Source organism: Eleutherodactylus coqui, chromosome 5 (assembly GCF_035609145.1).
Source record: "Eleutherodactylus coqui strain aEleCoq1 chromosome 5, aEleCoq1.hap1, whole genome shotgun sequence".
In the NCBI taxonomy this organism is placed as follows: domain Eukaryota; kingdom Metazoa; phylum Chordata; class Amphibia; order Anura; family Eleutherodactylidae; genus Eleutherodactylus; species Eleutherodactylus coqui.
In genome coordinates, this window is record NC_089841.1 from 262133124 (window position 1) to 262150700 (window position 17577).

A 17577-nucleotide genomic window follows, 5' to 3' on the forward strand; every position below is an offset into this window, starting at 1 on the left:
TTGCAGTGCCCAACACAGCTGAGGTAGTAATGTCGTGCTTAATGCAGGTGGGCTTCGGCCCACACTGCATGCCCCAGTCTGACTGGGGTTCTTTACAAGTGGACAGATGTAGGTTAAACTCCGTGTGCACCTACAGCATGGGTGGCTCCCTGGAACCCACCGGCGGTACATAGAAATATCCCATTGCATTGCCCAACACAGCTGAGGTAGTAATGTCGTGCTTAATGCAGGTGGGCTTCGGCCCACACTGCATGCCCCAGTCAGACTGGGGTTCTTTACAAGTGGAAACAGATGCATTTATAATTCCCTGTGGACCCACAGCATGGGTGGGTGCCAGGAAGCCACCGGCGGTACATAGAAATATCCCATTGCAGTGCCCAACACAGCTGAGGTAGTAATGTCGTGCTTAAAGGGGTTGTCCCGCGCCGAAACGGGTTTGTTTTTTTTTTAACCCCCCCCCCCCCCCCCCCCCGTTCGGCGCGAGACAACCCCGATGCAGGGGTTAAAAAAACAACCCGCACAGTGCTTACCTGCATCCCGGCGGTCCGGCGTCTTCATACTTACCTGCTGAAGATGGCCGCCGGGATCCTCTGTCTCCGTGGACCGCAGGGCTTCTGTGCGGTCCATTGCCGATTCCAGCCTCCTGATTGGCTGGAATCGGCACGTGACGGGGCGGAGCTACACGGAGCCGGCATTCTACACCAGCGGCCCCATAGAAGACTGCAGAAGACCCGGACTGCGCAAGCGCGGCTAATTTGGCCATCGGAGGCCGAAAATTAGTCGGCACCATGGAGACGAGGACGCTAGCAACGGAGCAGGTAAGTATAAAACTTTTTATAACTTCTGTATGGCTCATAATTAATGCACAATGTACATTACAAAGTGCATTATTATGGCCATACAGAAGTGTATAGACCCACTTGCTGCCGCGGGACAACCCCTTTAATGCAGGTGGGCTTCGGCCAACACTGCATGCCCCAGTCTGACTGGTAATATGTACCTTAAAAGTAACCGCGTTGGTGGGAAATGGCCTCGCCGCCATCATGTCTATGGGAAGCCTCTGTTTCCACACCCCAGAGACATACCATTAGCAGCGGTATAGGCAGAGCCCATAATTAGTAACATTTCAGCCGTAGCATTAGCGACAGGCCCCACTAACATATCACTAGCAGCATTATAGGGGGAGCACAGTCTTAGTTCCATTTCAGTAATAGTAGCAGCCTACACAGGCCCCAGTAACAATTCCGAAGCAGCAGTATAGGAGGAGCACAGTCTTAGTTCCATTTCAGTAATAGTAGCAGCCTACACAGGCCCCAGTAACAATTCCGAAGCAGCAGTTCAGTGGGAGCGCAGTCTTAGTTCCATTTCAGTAGCTGCAGTATAGCCAAGGCCCAAGTTACATTTATGTAGCTAAAGTGTAGGCCAACCCCACACACACTTCTGTACCATGAGTGCAGGCGAAGAACATACAAATTGCTATGATTACACTGTAGGTGAGGGCCCAAAAAAATTGGTGTACCAACAGTACTAATGTACCTCAGTAAAAATTGGCCATGCCCAACCAAGATGGCAGGTGAAACCCATTAATCGCTTTGGTTAATGTGGCTTAAGTGGTAACTAGGCCTGGAAGCAGCCCAGTTTAACGAAAAATTGGTTCAAGTTAAAGTTTTAACACTTTTAAGAGCATTGAAACATATAAAAATTGTTTAGAAAAATTAGATGAGTGAGCCTTGTGGCCCTAAGAAAAATTGCCCGTTCAGCGTGATTACGTGAGGTTTCAGGAGGAGGAGCAGGAGGAGGAGGAGGAATATTAGACACAGATTGATGAAGCAGAAATGTCCCCGTTTTGGATGGTGAGAGAGAACGTAGCTTCCATCCGCGGGTGCAGCCTACGTATTGCTTACGTATCGCTGCTGTCCGCTGGTGGAGAAGAGAAGTCTGGGGAAATCCAGGCTTTGTTCATCTTGATGAGTGTTAGCCTGTCGGCACTGTCGGTTGACAGGCGGGTACGCTTATCTGTGATCATTCCCCCAGCCGCACTAAACACCCTCTCCGACAAGACGCTAGCCGCAGGACAAGCAAGCACCTCCAGGGCATACAGCGCTAGTTCAGGCCACGTGTCCAGCTTCGACACCCAGTAGTTGTAGGTGGCAGAGGCGTCACAGAGGACGGTCGTGCGATCGGCTACGTACTCCCTCACCATCCTTTTACAGTGCTCCCGCCGACTCAGCCTTGACTGGGGAGCGGTGACACAGTCTTGGTGGGGAGCCATAAAGCTGTCCAGGCCCTTAAAGACTGTTGCACTGCCTGGGCTGTACATGCTGCTCGATCTCCGCACCTCCCCTGCTACCTGGCCCTCGGAACTGCGCCTTCTGCCACTAGCGCTGTCGGATGGGAATTTTACCATCAGCTTGTCCGCCAGGGTCCTGTGGTATAGCAACACTCTCGAACCCCTTTCCTCTTCGGGAATGAGAGTGGGAAGGTTCTCCTTATAGCGTGGGTCGAGCAGTGTGTACACCCAGTAATCCGTAGTGGCCAGAATGCGTGCAACGCGAGGGTCACGAGAAAGGCATCCTAACATGAAGTCAGCCATGTGTGCCAGGGTACCTGTACGCAACACATGGCTGTCTTCACTAGGAAGATCACTTTCAGGATCCTGCTCCTCCTCTTCATCCTCCTCAGGCCATACACGCTGAAAGGATGACAGGCAAGCAGCAGGGGCACCGTCAGCAGTGGGCCAAGCTGTCTCTTCCCCCTCCTCCTCATCCTCCTCATGCTCCTCCTCCTCCTCCTCCTGAATGCGCTGAGATATAGACAGGAGGGTGCTCTGACTATCCAGCGACATACTGTCTTCCCCCGCCTCCGTTTCCGAGTGCAAAGCATCTGCCTTTATGGTTTGCAGGGAACTTCTCAAGATGCATAGCAGAGGAATGGTGACGCTAATGATTGCAGCATCGCTGCTCACCACCTGGGTAGACTGCTCAAAGTTTCCAAGGACCTGGCAGATGTCTGCCAACCAGGCCCACTCTTCTGAAAATAATTGAGGAGGCTGACTCCCACTGCGCCGCCCATGTTGGAGTTGGTATTCCACGATAGCTCTACGCTGCTCATAGAGCCTGGCCAACATGTGGAGCGTAGAGTTCCACCGTGTGGGCACGTCGCACAGCAGTCGGTGCACTGGCAGATTAAAGCGATGTTGCAGGGTGGCAGCGTCCGTGTGGGACTTGCGGAAATGTGCGCAGAGCCGGCGCACCTTTACGAGCAGGTCTGACAAGCGTGGGTAGCTTTTCAGAAAGCGCTGAACCACCAAATTAAAGATGTGGGCCAGGCATGGCACGTGCGTGAGGCTGCCGAGCTGCAGAGCCGCCACCAGGTTACGGCCGTTGTCACACACGACCATGCCCGGTTGGAGGCTCAGCGGCGCAAGCCAGCGGTCGGTCTGCTCTGTCAGACCCTGCAGCAGTTCGTGGGCCGTGTGCCTCCTATCTCCTAAGCTGAGTAGTTTCAGCACGGCCTGCTGACGCTTGCCCACCGCTGTGCTGCCACGCCGCGCGACACCGACTGCTGGCGACGTCCTGCTGCTGCTGACACATCTAGATTGCGAGACAGAGGTTGAGGAGGAGGAGGAGGGTGCTTTAGTGGAGGAAGCATACACCGCCGAGCATACCACCACCGAGCTGGGGCCCGCAATTCTGGGGGTGGGTAGGACGTGAGCGGTCCCAGGCTCTGACTCTGTCCAGGCCTCCACTAAATTCACCCAATGTGCCGTCAGGGAGATGTAGTGGCCCTGCCCGCCTGTGCTTGTCCACGTGTCCGTAGTTAAGTGGACCTTGCCACTAACCGCATCGGTGAGGGCGCATACAATGTTGCCGGAGACGTGGTTGTGCAGGGCTGGGACGGCACATCGGGAAAAGTAGTGGCGACTGGGAACTGAGTAGCGCGTGGCCGCCGCCGCCATCATAGCTTTGAAAGCCTCCGTTTGCACAACCCTATACGGCAGCATCTCAAGGCTGATAAATTTGGCTATGTGGACGGTTAACGATTGAGCGTGCGGGTGCGTGGCGGCGTACTTGCGCTTGCGCTCCAACAGTTGCGCTAGCGACGGCTGGACGGTGCGCTGAACTACACTGGTGGATGGGGCCGAGGACAGCGGAGGTGAGGGTGTGGGTGCAGGCCATGAGACGGTAGTGCCTGTGTCCTGAGAGGGGGGTTGTATCTCAGTGGCAGGTTGGGGCACAGGGGGAGAGGCAGCGGTGCAAACCGGAGGCGGTGAACGGCCTTCGTCCCACCTTGTGGGGTGCTTGGCCATCATATGTCTGCGCATGCTGGTGGTGGTGAGGCTGTTGGTGGTGGCTCCCCGGCTGATCTTGGCGCGACAAAGGTTGCACACCACTGTTCGTCGGTCGTCAGGCGTCTCTGTGAAAAACTGCCAGACCTTAGAGCACCTCGGCCTCTGCAGGGTGGCATGGCGCGAGGGTGCGCTTTGGGAAACAGTTGGTGGATTATTCGGTCTGGCCCTGCCTCTACCCATGGCCACCGCACTGCCTCTTGCAACCTGCCCTGCTGCTGCCCGTGCCTCCCCCTCTGAAGACCTGTCCTGTGTAGGCGTTGCACACCAGGTGGGGTCAGTCACCTCATCGTCCTGCTGCTCTTCCTCCGAAACCTCTGTGCGCTCCTCCCTCGGACTTACTGCCCTTACTACTACCTCACTGCAAGACAACTGTGTCTCATCGTCATCGTCCTCCTCACCCACAGAAAGTTCTTGAGACAGTTGGCGGAAGTCCCCAGCCTCATCCCCCGGACCCCGGGAACTTTCCAATGGTTGTGCATCAGTGACGATAAACTCCTCTGGTGGGAGAGGAACCACTGCTGCCCAATCTGAGCAGGGGCCCGAGAACAGTTCCTGGGAGTCTTCCCGCTCCTGAGCATGTGTCATTGTAGTGGAGTGAGGAGGCTGGGAGGAAGGAGGAGCAGCAGACAGAGGATTCGGATTTGCAGCAGTGGACGGCGCAGAACTGTGGCTGGACGATAGGTTGCTCGAAGCACTTTCTGCCATCCAGGACAGGACCTCCTCACACTGCTCATTTTCTAATAAAGGTCTCCCGCGTGGACCCATTAATTGGGCGATGAATGTGGGGACGCCAGAAACGTGCCTCTCTCCTAATCGCGCAGCAGTCGGCTGCGACACACCTGGATCAGGAGCTCGGCCTGTGCCCACACCCTGACTTGGCCCTCCGCGTCCTCGGCCGCGTCCACGTCCTCTAGGCCTACCCCTACCCCTCAGCATGCTGTATTACCAGTGATTTGATTTCACAGGCAGGAAATAAATTGGCGCAAGCCTGCAGGCCAAATATAATTTTTTAACTTTTTTTAAAAAGGAAAGGCCCACTGCCTCTAGTGAATGAATAATAAGTTTAATAACTGTGTTGCGGCCCTGCAAAAGTGTCACAGAACTTTACTGTTGCAGAGTTATTAATTGTGGCAGAGCAGGTATTTCCCAGGCAGGAAAGAAATTGGCGCAAGCCTGCACTCAACCGTAGCTGGTTGCGTCTGATTTTTTTACGTTCTCCGCGCTGCACACACGTACCCAGAGCCCTGACGGCTGTCAGAGGCAGGGCAAATATACTTTTTTCCCTTTTGTTTAAAAGGAAAGGCCCACTGTGCCTATTCAATGACTAATATAACTGTGTTGCGGCCCTGCAAAAGTGTCACAGAACTTTACTGTTGCAGAGTTATTAACTGTGGCAGAGCAGGTATTTCCCAGGCAGGAAAGAAATTGGCGCAAGCCTGCACTCAACCGTAGCTGGTTGCGTCTGATTTTTTTACGTTCTCCGCGCAGCACACACGTACCCAGAGCCCTGACGGCTGTCAGAGGCAGGGCAAATATACTTTTTTCCCTTTTGTTTAAAAGGAAAGGCCCACTGTGCCTTTTCAATGACTAATATAACTGTGTTGCGGCCCTGCAAAAGTGTCACAGAACTTTACTGTTGCAGAGTTATTAACTGTGGCAGAGCAGGTATTTCCCAGACAGGAAAGAAATTGGCACAAGCCTGCACTCAACCGTAGCTGGTTGCGTCTGATTTTTTTACGTTCTCCACGCAGCACACATGTACCCAGAGCCCTGACGGCTGTCAGAGGCAGGGCAAATATACTTTTTTCCCTTTTGTTTAAAAGGAAAGGCCCACTGTGCCTATTCAATGACTAATATAACTGTGTTGCGGCCCTGCAAAAGTGTCACAGAACTTTACTGTTGCAGAGTTATTAACTGTGGCAGAGCAGGTATTTCCCAGGCAGGAAAGAAATTGGCGCAAGCCTGCACTCAACCGTAGCTGGTTGCGTCTGATTTTTTTACGTTCTCCGCGCTGCACACACGTACCCAGAGCCCTGACGGCTGTCAGAGGCAGGGCAAATATACTTTTTTCCCTTTTGTTTAAAAGGAAAGGCCCACTGTGCCTATTCAATGACTAATATAACTGTGTTGCGGCCCTGCAAAAGTGTCACAGAACTTTACTGTTGCAGAGTTATTAACTGTGGCAGAGCAGGTATTTCCCAGGCAGGAAAGAAATTGGCGCAAGCCTGCACTCAACCGTAGCTGGTTGCGTCTGATTTTTTTACGTTCTCCACGCAGCACACACGTACACAGAGCCCTGACGGCTGTCAGAGGCAGGGCAAATATACTTTTTTCCCTTTTGTTTAAAAGGAAAGGCCCACTGTGCCTATTCAATGACTAATATAACTGTGTTGCGGCCCTGCAAAAGTGTCACAGAACTTTACTGTTGCAGAGTTATTAACTGTGGCAGAGCAGGTATTTCCCAGGCAGGAAAGAAATTGGCGCAAGCCTGTACTCAAAGGTAGCTGGTTGCGTCTGATTTTTTTACGTTCTCCACGCAACACACACGTACACAGAGCCCTTAGGACAGACAGAGGCAGGGCAAATATACTTTTTTCCCTTTTGTTTAAAAGGAAAGGCCCACTGTGCCTATTCAATGACTAATATAACTGTGTTGCGGCCCTGCAAAAGTGTCACAGAACTTTACTGTTGCAGAGTTATTAACTGTGGCAGAGCAGGTATTTCCCAGGCAGGAAAGAAATTGGTGCAAGCCTGCACTCAACCGTAGCTGGTTGCGTCTGATTTTTTTACGTTCTCCACGCAGCACACACGTACACAGAGCCCTTAGGACTGACAGAGGCAGGGCAAATATACTTTTTTCCCTTTTGTTTAAAAGGAAAGGCCCACTGTGCCTATTCAATGACTAATAACTGTGTTGTGGCCCTGCCTACACAATTCTGTGCCTGTAGTATCAATGCAGGGTGCAATGCTCTGCACCGCTGATTTTGAGAAAGAAAAAAAAAGCAACACAGCTAACAGCAGCCTGCACAGTACTCCACACGGTTAAATGTGGCCCTAGAAAGGACCGTTGAGGTTCTTGAAGGCTACACTCACTCCTAACACTCTCCCTGCCTAAGCACCACTTCTGTCCCTAATGCCGGGTGCAATGCTCTGCACTGCCGATTTTGAGAAAAAAAAAAAATTCTCCACTGCTAACAGCAGCCTGCACACACGTTGATGTGGCCCTAAGAAGGACCGTTGGGGTTCTTGAAGCCTACACTCACTACAAACACTCTCCCTACAGCAACTCCAATAGAACAGCACTTTCCCTCAGGTAACTCACATGGCATCTGAGGCGAGCCGCGGAAGGGGCCGATTTTTATACTCGGGTGACATCTGATCTCCCCAGCCACTCACAGCAGGGGGGTGGTATAGGGCTGGAACAACACAGGAGGAAGTTGTAATGCCTTCCCTGTCTTTCAATTGGCCAGAAAAGCGCGCTAACGTCTCAGAAATGAAACTGAAAGTAACCCGAACACCGCGTGGTGCTCGTTACGAGTAACGAGCATCCCGAACACGCTAATATTCGCCCGAGCATCAAGCTCGGACGAGTACGTTCGCTCATCTCTAGTTTTGAGTACACTTAGACTAGGCCAAATACCTCTAATCTCCATTGGAGGCCATATACTCATCTTGATTTTGCATTTGTCTTTATTGTGCACTGTTATGTAACATAAATATAATTCCTTTATAGGTGATTTTTTGGAAACCAAAGTTATGTGCTGAATATCCTGGGACCCCATTGAAAGCAGTCATACTATAAGTGTGTGAAGAATATGGGGTCCTGTAGGTGAAGAGCACAATAACCATGGAAGACAGAGAATTGTGTGCAAGTACCTGGGACCCATTCAGAGCAGTCATACTATAAGTGTGTGAAGAAAATGGGGTTCTATAGGTGAAGATCACAATAACCATGGAAGACAGAGAATTGCGTGCAAGTACCTGGGACCCATTCAGAGCAGTCATACTATAAGTGTGTGAAGAAAATGGGGTCCTATAGGTGAAGAGCACAATAACCATGGAAAACAGAGAATTGTGTGCAAGTACCTGGGACCCATTCAGAGCAGTCATACTATAAGTGTGTGAAGAAAATGGGGTCCTGTAGGTGAAGAGCACAATAACCATGGAAGACAGAGAATTGCGTGCAAGTACCTGGGACCCATTCAGAGCAGTCATACTATAAGTGTGTGAAGAAAATGTGGTCCTGTAGGTTAAAGCCACAAAGTTCAATGAAGACCGAGTATTCCTAGGACCCAAATACTTGAAGTCATACTATAAGTGTGTGAAGACAACGGACTCCCATAAGTGAAGATCAAGATTTTCAAGGGCCTTCATTCCGAGTACCTTCGGTTTTGCTACATCACAAAAGGTTAGTGCAGAAATATTCTGAGTACATGTTGAAAAGATTGTTCAAAAGATTTGCGTGTGGAGCTATAGGTCTCACCCCTTTGTATATGTGTCCTAAATTATACGGAAACTGGTTAAAGAGTGACTCTGCATTCAGTGGCAGAGACATACCTATTTTGGTGATGGATAGGATGGCTGTAGGGGTAATGGAGGAGGCCATTTTTTTTTTTTTTAGGTGATCTTTTGCCGGTTTTTGAATAATTTAGGATAATGTGTTTTGAGTGCACTTAGACTAGGCCAAATACCTCTAATCTCCATTGGAGGCCATATACTCATCATGATTTTGCATTTGTCTTTATTGTGCACTGTTATGCAACATAAATATAATTCCTTTATAGGTGATTTTTTGGAAACCAAAGTTTTGTGCTGAATATCCTGGGACCCCATTGAAAGCAGTCATACTATAAGTGTGTGAAGAATATGGGGTCCTGTAGGTGAAGAGCACAATAACCATGGAAGACAGAGAATTGTGTGCAAGTGCCTGGGACCCATTCAGAGCAGTCATACTATAAGTGTGTGAAGAAAATGGGGTCCTGAAGGTGAAGAGCACAATAACCATGGAAAACAGAGATTTGTGTGCAAGTACCTGGGACCCATTCAGAGCAGTCATACTATAAGTGTGTGAAGAAAATGGGGTCCTGTAGGTGAAGAGCACAATAACCATGGAAAACAGAGAATTGTGTGCAAGTGCCTGGGACACATTCAGAGCAGTCATACTATAAGTGTGTGAAGAAAATGGGGTCCTATAGGTGAAGAGCACAATAACCATGGAAGACAGAGAATTGTGTGCAAGTACCTGGGACCCATTCAGAGCAGTCATACTATAAGTGTGTGAAGAAAATGGGGTCCTCTAGGTGAAGAGCACAATAACCATGGAAAACAGAGAATTGTGTGCAAGTACCTGGGACCCCATTCAGAGCAGTCATACTATAAGTGTGTGAAGAAAATGCGGTCCTGTAGGTTAAAGCCACAAAGTTCAATGAAGACCGAGTATTCCTAGGACCCAAATACTTGAAGTCATACTATAAGTGTGTGAAGACAACAGACTCCCATAAGTGAAGATCAAGATTTTCAAGGGCCTTCATTCTGAGTACCTTCAGTTTTGCTACATCACAAAAGGTTAGTGCAGAAATATTCTGAGTACATGTTGAAAAGATTGTTCAAAAAATTTGCGTGTGGAGCTATAGCTCTCACCCCTTTGTATATGTGTCCTAAATTATACGGAAACTGGTTAAAGAGTGACTCTGCATTCAGTGGCAGAGACATACCTATTTTGGTAATGGATAGGATGGCTGTAGGGGTAATGGAGGAGGCCATTTATTTTTTTTTTTAGGTGATCTTTTGCCAGTTTTTGAATAATTTAGGATAATGTGATTTGAGTACACTTAGACTAGGCCAAATACCTCTAATCTCCATTGGAAGCCATATACTCATCATGATTTTGCATTTGTCTTTATTGTGCACTGTTATGCAACATAAATATAATTCCTTTATAGGTGATTTTTTGGAAACGAAAGTTTTGTGCTAAATATCCTGGGACCCCATTGAAAGCAGTCATACTATAAGTGTGTGAAGAATATGGGGTCCTGTAGGTGAAGAGCACAATAACCATGGAAGACAGAGAATTGTGTGCTCCTGGAACCCATTCAGAGCAGTCATACTATAAGTGTGTGAAGAAAATGGGGTCCTCTAGGTGAAGAGCACAATAACCATGGAAAACAGAGAATTGTGTGCTCCTGGGACCCATTCAGAGCAGTCATAGTGTGTGTGAAGAAAATGGGGTCCTATAGGTGAAGATCACAATAACCATGGAAGACAGAGAATTGTGTGCAAGTGCCTGGGACACATTCAGAGCAGTCATACTATAAGTGTGTGAAGAAAATGGGGTCCTGAAGGTGAAGAGCACAGTAACCATGGAAGACAGAGAATTGTGTGCAAGTGCCTGGGACCCATTCAGAGCAGTCATACTATAAGTGTGTGAAGAAAATGGGGTCCTGAAGGTGAAGAGCACAATAACCATGGAAAACAGAGATTTGTGTGCAAGTACCTGGGACCCATTCAGAGCAGTCATACTATAAGTGTGTGAAGAAAATGGGGTCCTGTAGGTGAAGAGCACAATAACCATGGAAAACAGAGAATTGTGTGCAAATACCTGGGACCCATTCAGAGCAGTCATACTATAAGAGTGTGAAGAAAATGGGGTCCTATAGGTGAAGAGAACAATAACCATGGAAGTCAGAGAATTGCGTGCAAGTACCTGGGACCCCATTCAGAGCAGTCATACTATAGGTGTGTGAAGAAAATGGGGTCCTGAAGGTGAAGAGCACAATAACCATGGAAAACAGAGAATTGTGTGCAAGTTCCTGGGACCCATTCAGAGCAGTCATACTATAAGTGTGTGAAGAAAATGGGGTCCTGTAGGTGAAGAGCACAATAACCATGGAAGACAGAGAATTGTGTGCAAGTGCCTGGGACACATTCAGAGCAGTCATACTATAAGTGTGTGAAGAAAATGGGGTCCTGAAGGTGAAGAGCACAATAACCATGGAAGACAGAGAATTGTGTGCAAGTGCCTGGGACCCATTCAGAGCAGTCATACTATAAGTGTGTGAAGAAAATGCGGTCCTGTAGGTTAAAGCCACAAAGTTCAATGAAGACCGAGTATTCCTAGGACCCAAATACTTGAAGTCATACTATAAGTGTGTGAAGACAACGGACTCCCATAAGTGAAGATCAAGATTTTCAAGTGCCTTCATTCTGAGTACCTTCGGTTTTGCTACATCACAAAAGGTTAGTACAGAAATATTCTGAGTACATGTTGGAAAGATTGTTCAAAAAATTTGCGTGTGGAGCTATAGGTCTCACCCCTTTGTATATGTGTCCTAAATTATACGGAAACTGGTTAAAGAGTGACTCTGCATTCAGTGGCAGAGACATACCTATTTTGGTGATGGATAGGATGGCTGTAGGGGTAATGGAGGAGGCCATTTTTTTTTTTTAGGTGATCTTTTGCCAGTTTTTGAATAATTTAGGATAATGTGATTTGAGTACACTTAGACTAGGCCAAATACCTCTAATCTCCATTGGAGGCCATATACTCATCATGATTTTGCATTTGTCTTTATTGTGCACTGTTATGTAACATAAATATAATTCCTTTATAGGTGATTTTTTGGAAACAAAAGTTTTGTGCTGAATATCCTGGTACCCCATTGAAAGCAGTCATACTATAAGTGTGTGAAGAAATGAAGAAAATGGGGTCCTGTAGGTGAAGAGCACAATAACCATGGAAGACAGAGAATTGTGTGCAAGTAGCTGGGACCCCATTCAGAGCAGTCATACTATAAGTGTGTAAAGAAAATGGGGTCCTATAGGTGAAGAACACAATAACCATGGAAGGCAGAGAATTGTGTGTAAGTACCTGGGACCCATTCAGAGCAGTCATACTATAAGTGTGTGAAGAAAATGGGGTCCTCTAGGTGAAGAGCACAATAACCATGGAAAACAGAGAATTGTTGACAAATACCTGGGACCCATTCAGAGCAGTCATACTATAAGTGTGTGAAGAAAATGGGGTCCTGTAGGTTAAAGCCACAAAGTGCAATGAAGACCGAGTATTCCTAGGACCCAAATACTTGAAGTCATACTATAAGTGTGTGAAGAAAATTGGGTTCTATAGGTGAAGAGCACAATAACCATGGAAGACAGAGAATTGTGTGCAAGTACCTGGGACCCATTCAGAGCAGTCATACTATAAGTGTGTGAAGAAAATGGGGTCCTCTAGGTGAAGAGCACAATAACCATGGAAAACAGAGAATTGTGTGCAAATACCTGGGACCCATTCAGAGCAGTCATACTATAAGTGTGTGAAGAAAATGGGGTCCTGTAGGTTAAAGCCACAAAGTGCAATGAAGACCGAGTATTCCTAGGACCCAAATACTTGAAGTCATACTATAAGTGTGTGAAGAAAATTGGGTTCTATAGGTGAAGAGCACAATAACCATGGAAGACAGAGAATTGTGTGCAAGTACCTGGGACCCATTCAGAGCAGTCATACTATAAGTGTGTGAAGAAAATGGGGTCCTGTAGGTGAAGAGCACAATAACCATGGAAGACAGAGAATTGTGTGCAAGTACCTGGGACCCATTCAGAGCAGTCATACTATAAGTGTGTGAAGAAAATGGGGTCCTCTAGGTGAAGAGCACAATAACCATGGAAGACAGAGAATTGTGTGCAAGTACCTGGGACCCCATTCAGAGCAGTCATACTATAACCCTGGGTTCACACAGGGCGGATTTGGTGCTTATTTGCCGCGGTTTGCCGTTGCATATCCGCATTGCGGTCATTCCGTCGCGGTTGCAGTGCAATGCAGTGCCAATGTGTTTGGCCAAAATCTCGTTCTCACAGGGCGTAAAATTTACCGCAGAGCCGCAGTGCGGATTAGCAACTGCGTTGCGGTTTTGAAAGATGCAGCATGTCCAATCTTTCGACCTTTCCGCAGCGGTTTTTTTTTCCATAGGGCCCCATGAACGCTGCTAAAACCGCTATTGCTTGTTTTGTAGCGGTTTTTGCAAGCGGTTCCGCAGCAGATTGTTCGCATGAGAAAGAGGGGCAATAAAGTTTGTTCACAGGAAGTGCTTCAGTGGCCATTTTAGCCGCTTGGCGCCATTTCAGCCTGGACTTCATGAAGAGTGGAAGCAGCGAGCAGGAGCTCTGCCAGCAGCACCAGACCCCTCCACAGCGGCGCTACAGCGATTGGCAGCAGCACCAGCCCAGGGGAAAATACTGGGCCACAGGCGGGAAACTCCACCACGTCAGTGGCGGGAAAAGCACCGCCATCAGCGGAGGCACCACCACTACAACCCCCCGCGGAGGCACCACCACTACCCCCAGCGGGGCAAGCAACCCAGCGACACGGGCAGCGGGAAAATCCTCAACCTCGGATAAAGAAGGTAATGCACTACTTCGCCAATCATTGCAGGCAAGACGCGTCCAGCTCCACCGCACCATATTTTGCTCTCTCCTGCCCGCTTCGCGCTCTTTTGCGTCCTTTTTCTTTTGCATTGCAACACACGTTATCCGCTTTTTTCCTCCCTTGCTTTGCTCCACAATTTATGGCCTTTCTCTTTTGCATTGCAACGCATGTTATCCACTTTTTTCCTCCCTTGCTTTGCTCCACAATTTATGGCGTAACTGTTCGTGGGGCACGTTTGGCGTTAAGTCGGTCCTTTCCACCATTATATGGCCCCCCACCCGGTTGCATGGCATTCCTTTGCACGGGCGAGGCCACGCGTTTAGTCCCTTTTTGCATTGCCTACCCTAACTTACAAATAGGAAGCTGAAAATATTTTTTATCACTTTTATCCTTTTTTAGAATTGCTCACCCTTCGGCATCTCACGTGTGTAGATGTGAGCCTCGTTGTTATTTTTGGCGACTTGCATTTGTGCGCTAGTGGGCAATAATGTTGTGTATCTAATGAAATGTAACCATTTTCTGATTGCTCACAGGACGAAAACCATTTTCAGTTGTCGCCAAGCACATTTCCGGACAATGGCGTGGTATCAGCGAATGGGGATCAACGTTGTCAGGATGATAACATTGGTGAGTGTAGTGTGCGCTGACACAACCATATCCACCCCCCTCGGAATGCTATTCAACTTGTTTTCTTCTTTCCTCCCCCCTGCAGGTTGAAAGTAGGCCTGAGATTTGGGACCCAGCCGAGCCGGGCTACAGTGACCGAGATTTAAAGGCGGACGCCTGGCTTGCGGTCTGCACAGGGATGTATCCCGATTGGGACTCCGCCACTGCTGCCGTCCACAGTGAAATCCGTAAGTTTACACTATTGGTAACGCTTTGTTGTTTCTTTCTTGGATGTACTCAGAACTGTACTGCATCTAACCACACTGTTTATTGCGGCTGTCGGTGGATTGTATCCTTTTGCAGACTGCTTGTACCATGTTTAATTGCCATCTGTAATTTTGCAGTTAAAGACGTCAAGAATCGTTGGCGGTCTGTTCGGGACCGCTACAAGAAGCACGAAAAGGATTGTGAAAAAAGCGGCATGTCCCCGTCAGAAAAAAAGTGTCCACACCAGGAGGTACTGCACTTCCTCAGAACAAGTCAAGCATTGCGTGCGTAAGTGCAAATATCTAAGCAAGCTCGGCTTCGATGGCGTCGCATTTTGAGGTTCTATGTCTCTAAACGGTACTCTTGTTTCGTCCACAGATCCAGCGGGAACATCACGGCCGCGCCTCCCACGGTCACAACCGCTTCACCCGACAAAGATGGGCCGGGACAGGAGTCGCGGGATGACGAGCAAAGAGAAGGTACCCCAGCCTTGGAAGACAGCCAGCGTAGCATGCCCGATTTGAACCCCACTTCAGTAACTCCGGAAGTGGGGGAACAAAGTGTGTCGTGTGGCAATACTACTGCCCCTGCCCGCAGAGCATGTCATAGCAGGGAGGTGAGTTCCGAGCGGACGAGCCGCAGCGTTGCTGCTCGCCCGCGTCGGAAGAATAACAAACCAGATGCCACCCAAGAGGCGCTGTCTTTATTGCAGCGGTCTGAGACGGAGGATCAGTGGGACACAATGGGTAACGCCATTGCGTCACGCATTCGTGAACTGAGCTCGGAGCGTCAGTGGACTATTCCGCCAGTTGTTTACACTGTGTTAGAGATTTTTGATTCTCAAAGACCCATTGCCGATAGCACTGCCATTATTGTGGCAATGAAAAATGCAGCCTTTCCAGTACAACCCTCAAACCGCATGTTGCTTGCACCCCAATCTTTCCCTGATCAACCTGCCAGGGTTTCTAGGACAACGGTATACCCCATGCACCATGGCTCTCAAGACACTGGCTACGGCGACACGGTCTCTGGCAGTTCCCCGTCACAATCGTCGTTTCTCTCACTGATGAACAGCCCTCTGCAACAGACATCGCAACACTCAACCGCGCGACTGTGCTCGCCACCAAATGCATCTCAATGCAGTATAGGAGAAGGCTCTTTTAGTTATACGACATTGCAGTGATCACAAACGTTTACTTTGGGATAACTGCATTGTCTTAGACGCTACCATTGGAAAGTGCAGGTTCCGTTGTGCTGTTGCCTTGTCTCACACTGCATGGAGTTGGCTGGTGTCCCAGAAATCCTACGGATGGTCATGGGAAAGATTGGGGTTGCAATTTCTTAACATCGCTCACTGCCGGCTACTATGTGCTCTGCTGCAAAAAAGGCTAGGCGCACTCATTCCTTCCCGTCAGTGGCATGACCGTTAAGTTCTTCGATGGCTGTGCCACTGTACGAGAAGGACTGTGTTTGCGCGTGTTTTTTTGTTTTTTTCCGCTGCCTTGCTGTCCTCCAAGGTTGGGGTAAATCACTTCTCGGACTCATTGTCCTTTGTTTTCCTTTATTTATTTTCCTGTCTATCTTCATGCTCACTCTAGTGTAATGTATGTTAGCGGAGTTCGAGCATGAAAAAAAATACAAAAAATGGTGATAAGAACAGGGGCAGTCTGCGTGCCTGTTCCTATCATCATTTTCGCTTGCGGCATGTCCGTCAAGTGTGGCCAAAGCTAAACTGGTTGTGAATTGGCCAGTGACGGAGAAAAACTTTACACCACATTGTACCGTTACCACGTGCGAAATGTGTGCAACTACAGGCCCTCCTTATTTGTTGCTAGAAATATAAAGCAAACACAACACCGCTATCCGACAGTGATGTAAAATTGTGTCTGGATGAACGTGTTTTAAAAAACGTAGCAAGGAAAAAAAAAGGTGGTTTGATGCACTCCCGGTGTGTGGCTAATGTAACGCCACATTATGGTGTGTCGTCAAGCTTGCGAAACTGGTTCCATTGCTTGTGCAAAATGTGTTCTATTCATGTAGTGGTAATCGTTAACTACGCTGAAAAGAAGGATACGGTTCAACTCATGCAATGTTCATTTAGCTATTAATAAAAAACCATCATAGCCTAACAATTTTCGTGAATTTTACAATAAAGTTGATGTATTTTGTGCGGCGAAAAAAATGGAAGAACAAATTTTTTCTTGAAATATAAACACATTTTATTCTGCAAACGGTTGAACAATTTCTGAAAATTTGAAATTAAAGGTGGAGGAGTGACCTTTTGTGCCTTTAATAAAATACGTTTTTCTCCACGTACCGTATATACCGGCGTATAAGACGACTTTTGAACCCCGAAAAATCTGCTCTGAAGTCGGGGGTCGTCTTATATGCCGGTAATACAAAAAAAAAAAAGTGTAAAAAAAAAATCATTACTCACCTCCCCCGGCGTTCTGTCGCGCTCCGGCAGGATGTCGCTCGCTCCTCGTCCCCGGCGCAGCAGTGCTTTCTGAATGCGGGGCTTGAAATCCCCGCTTCCAGAAAGCTAATACACACGCCGGCAGCCATGACAGCATTGAATGGCTGTGATTGGCTGAAGGCGCACGTGTGTTAGCAATCACACCCATTCAATGATGTCATTGAATAGTGTGATTGGCTGAAGCCACGTGTGTTTTAGCCAATCACAGCCATTCAATGATGTCATTGAATGGCTGTAACTGGCTGCCGGCGTGTGTATTAGCTTTCTGGAAGCGGGGATTTCAAGCCCAGAATTCAGAAAGCAATGCTGCGCCGGGGACGAGGTGCGAGCGACATCCTGCCGGAGCGCAACAGAACGCCGGGGGAGGTGAGTAATGATTTTTTTTTTTTTTACACTGTATACCGGCGTATAAGGTGAAAGTTGGGGGGTCGTCTTATACGCCCCGTCGCCTTATAC

The 17577-nt window shown here is 48.4% G+C and overlaps 1 protein-coding gene across 1 annotated transcript; it reads left to right on the forward strand.

Moving 5' to 3' along the window:
• Positions 1–14029: 14029 nt before the first annotated feature.
• On the forward strand, positions 14030–16926 carry LOC136627112 (uncharacterized). Its single transcript, XM_066602049.1, has 4 exons — positions 14030–14399; positions 14485–14626; positions 14783–14933; positions 15024–16926. The coding sequence occupies exons 1-4, from the start codon at positions 14274–14276 to the stop codon at positions 15826–15828; spliced, it is 1224 nt and encodes a 407-aa protein (XP_066458146.1). The 5' UTR covers positions 14030–14273; the 3' UTR covers positions 15829–16926.
• The last annotated feature ends 651 nt before the right edge of the window (positions 16927–17577 follow it).

Bases quoted from the DNA above. Each gene is read 5' to 3' on its own strand.
- LOC136627112 (XM_066602049.1), top strand. From the start codon at position 14,274: ATGAAATGTAACCATTTTCTGATTGCTCACAGGACGAAAACCATTTTC. The intron at 14,400-14,484 runs GTGAGTGTAGTG...TCCCCCCTGCAG, and splicing joins TTGTCAGGATGATAACATTG to GTTGAAAGTAGGCCTGAGAT. The intron at 14,934-15,023 runs GTAAGTGCAAAT...TTTCGTCCACAG, and splicing joins ACAAGTCAAGCATTGCGTGC to ATCCAGCGGGAACATCACGG.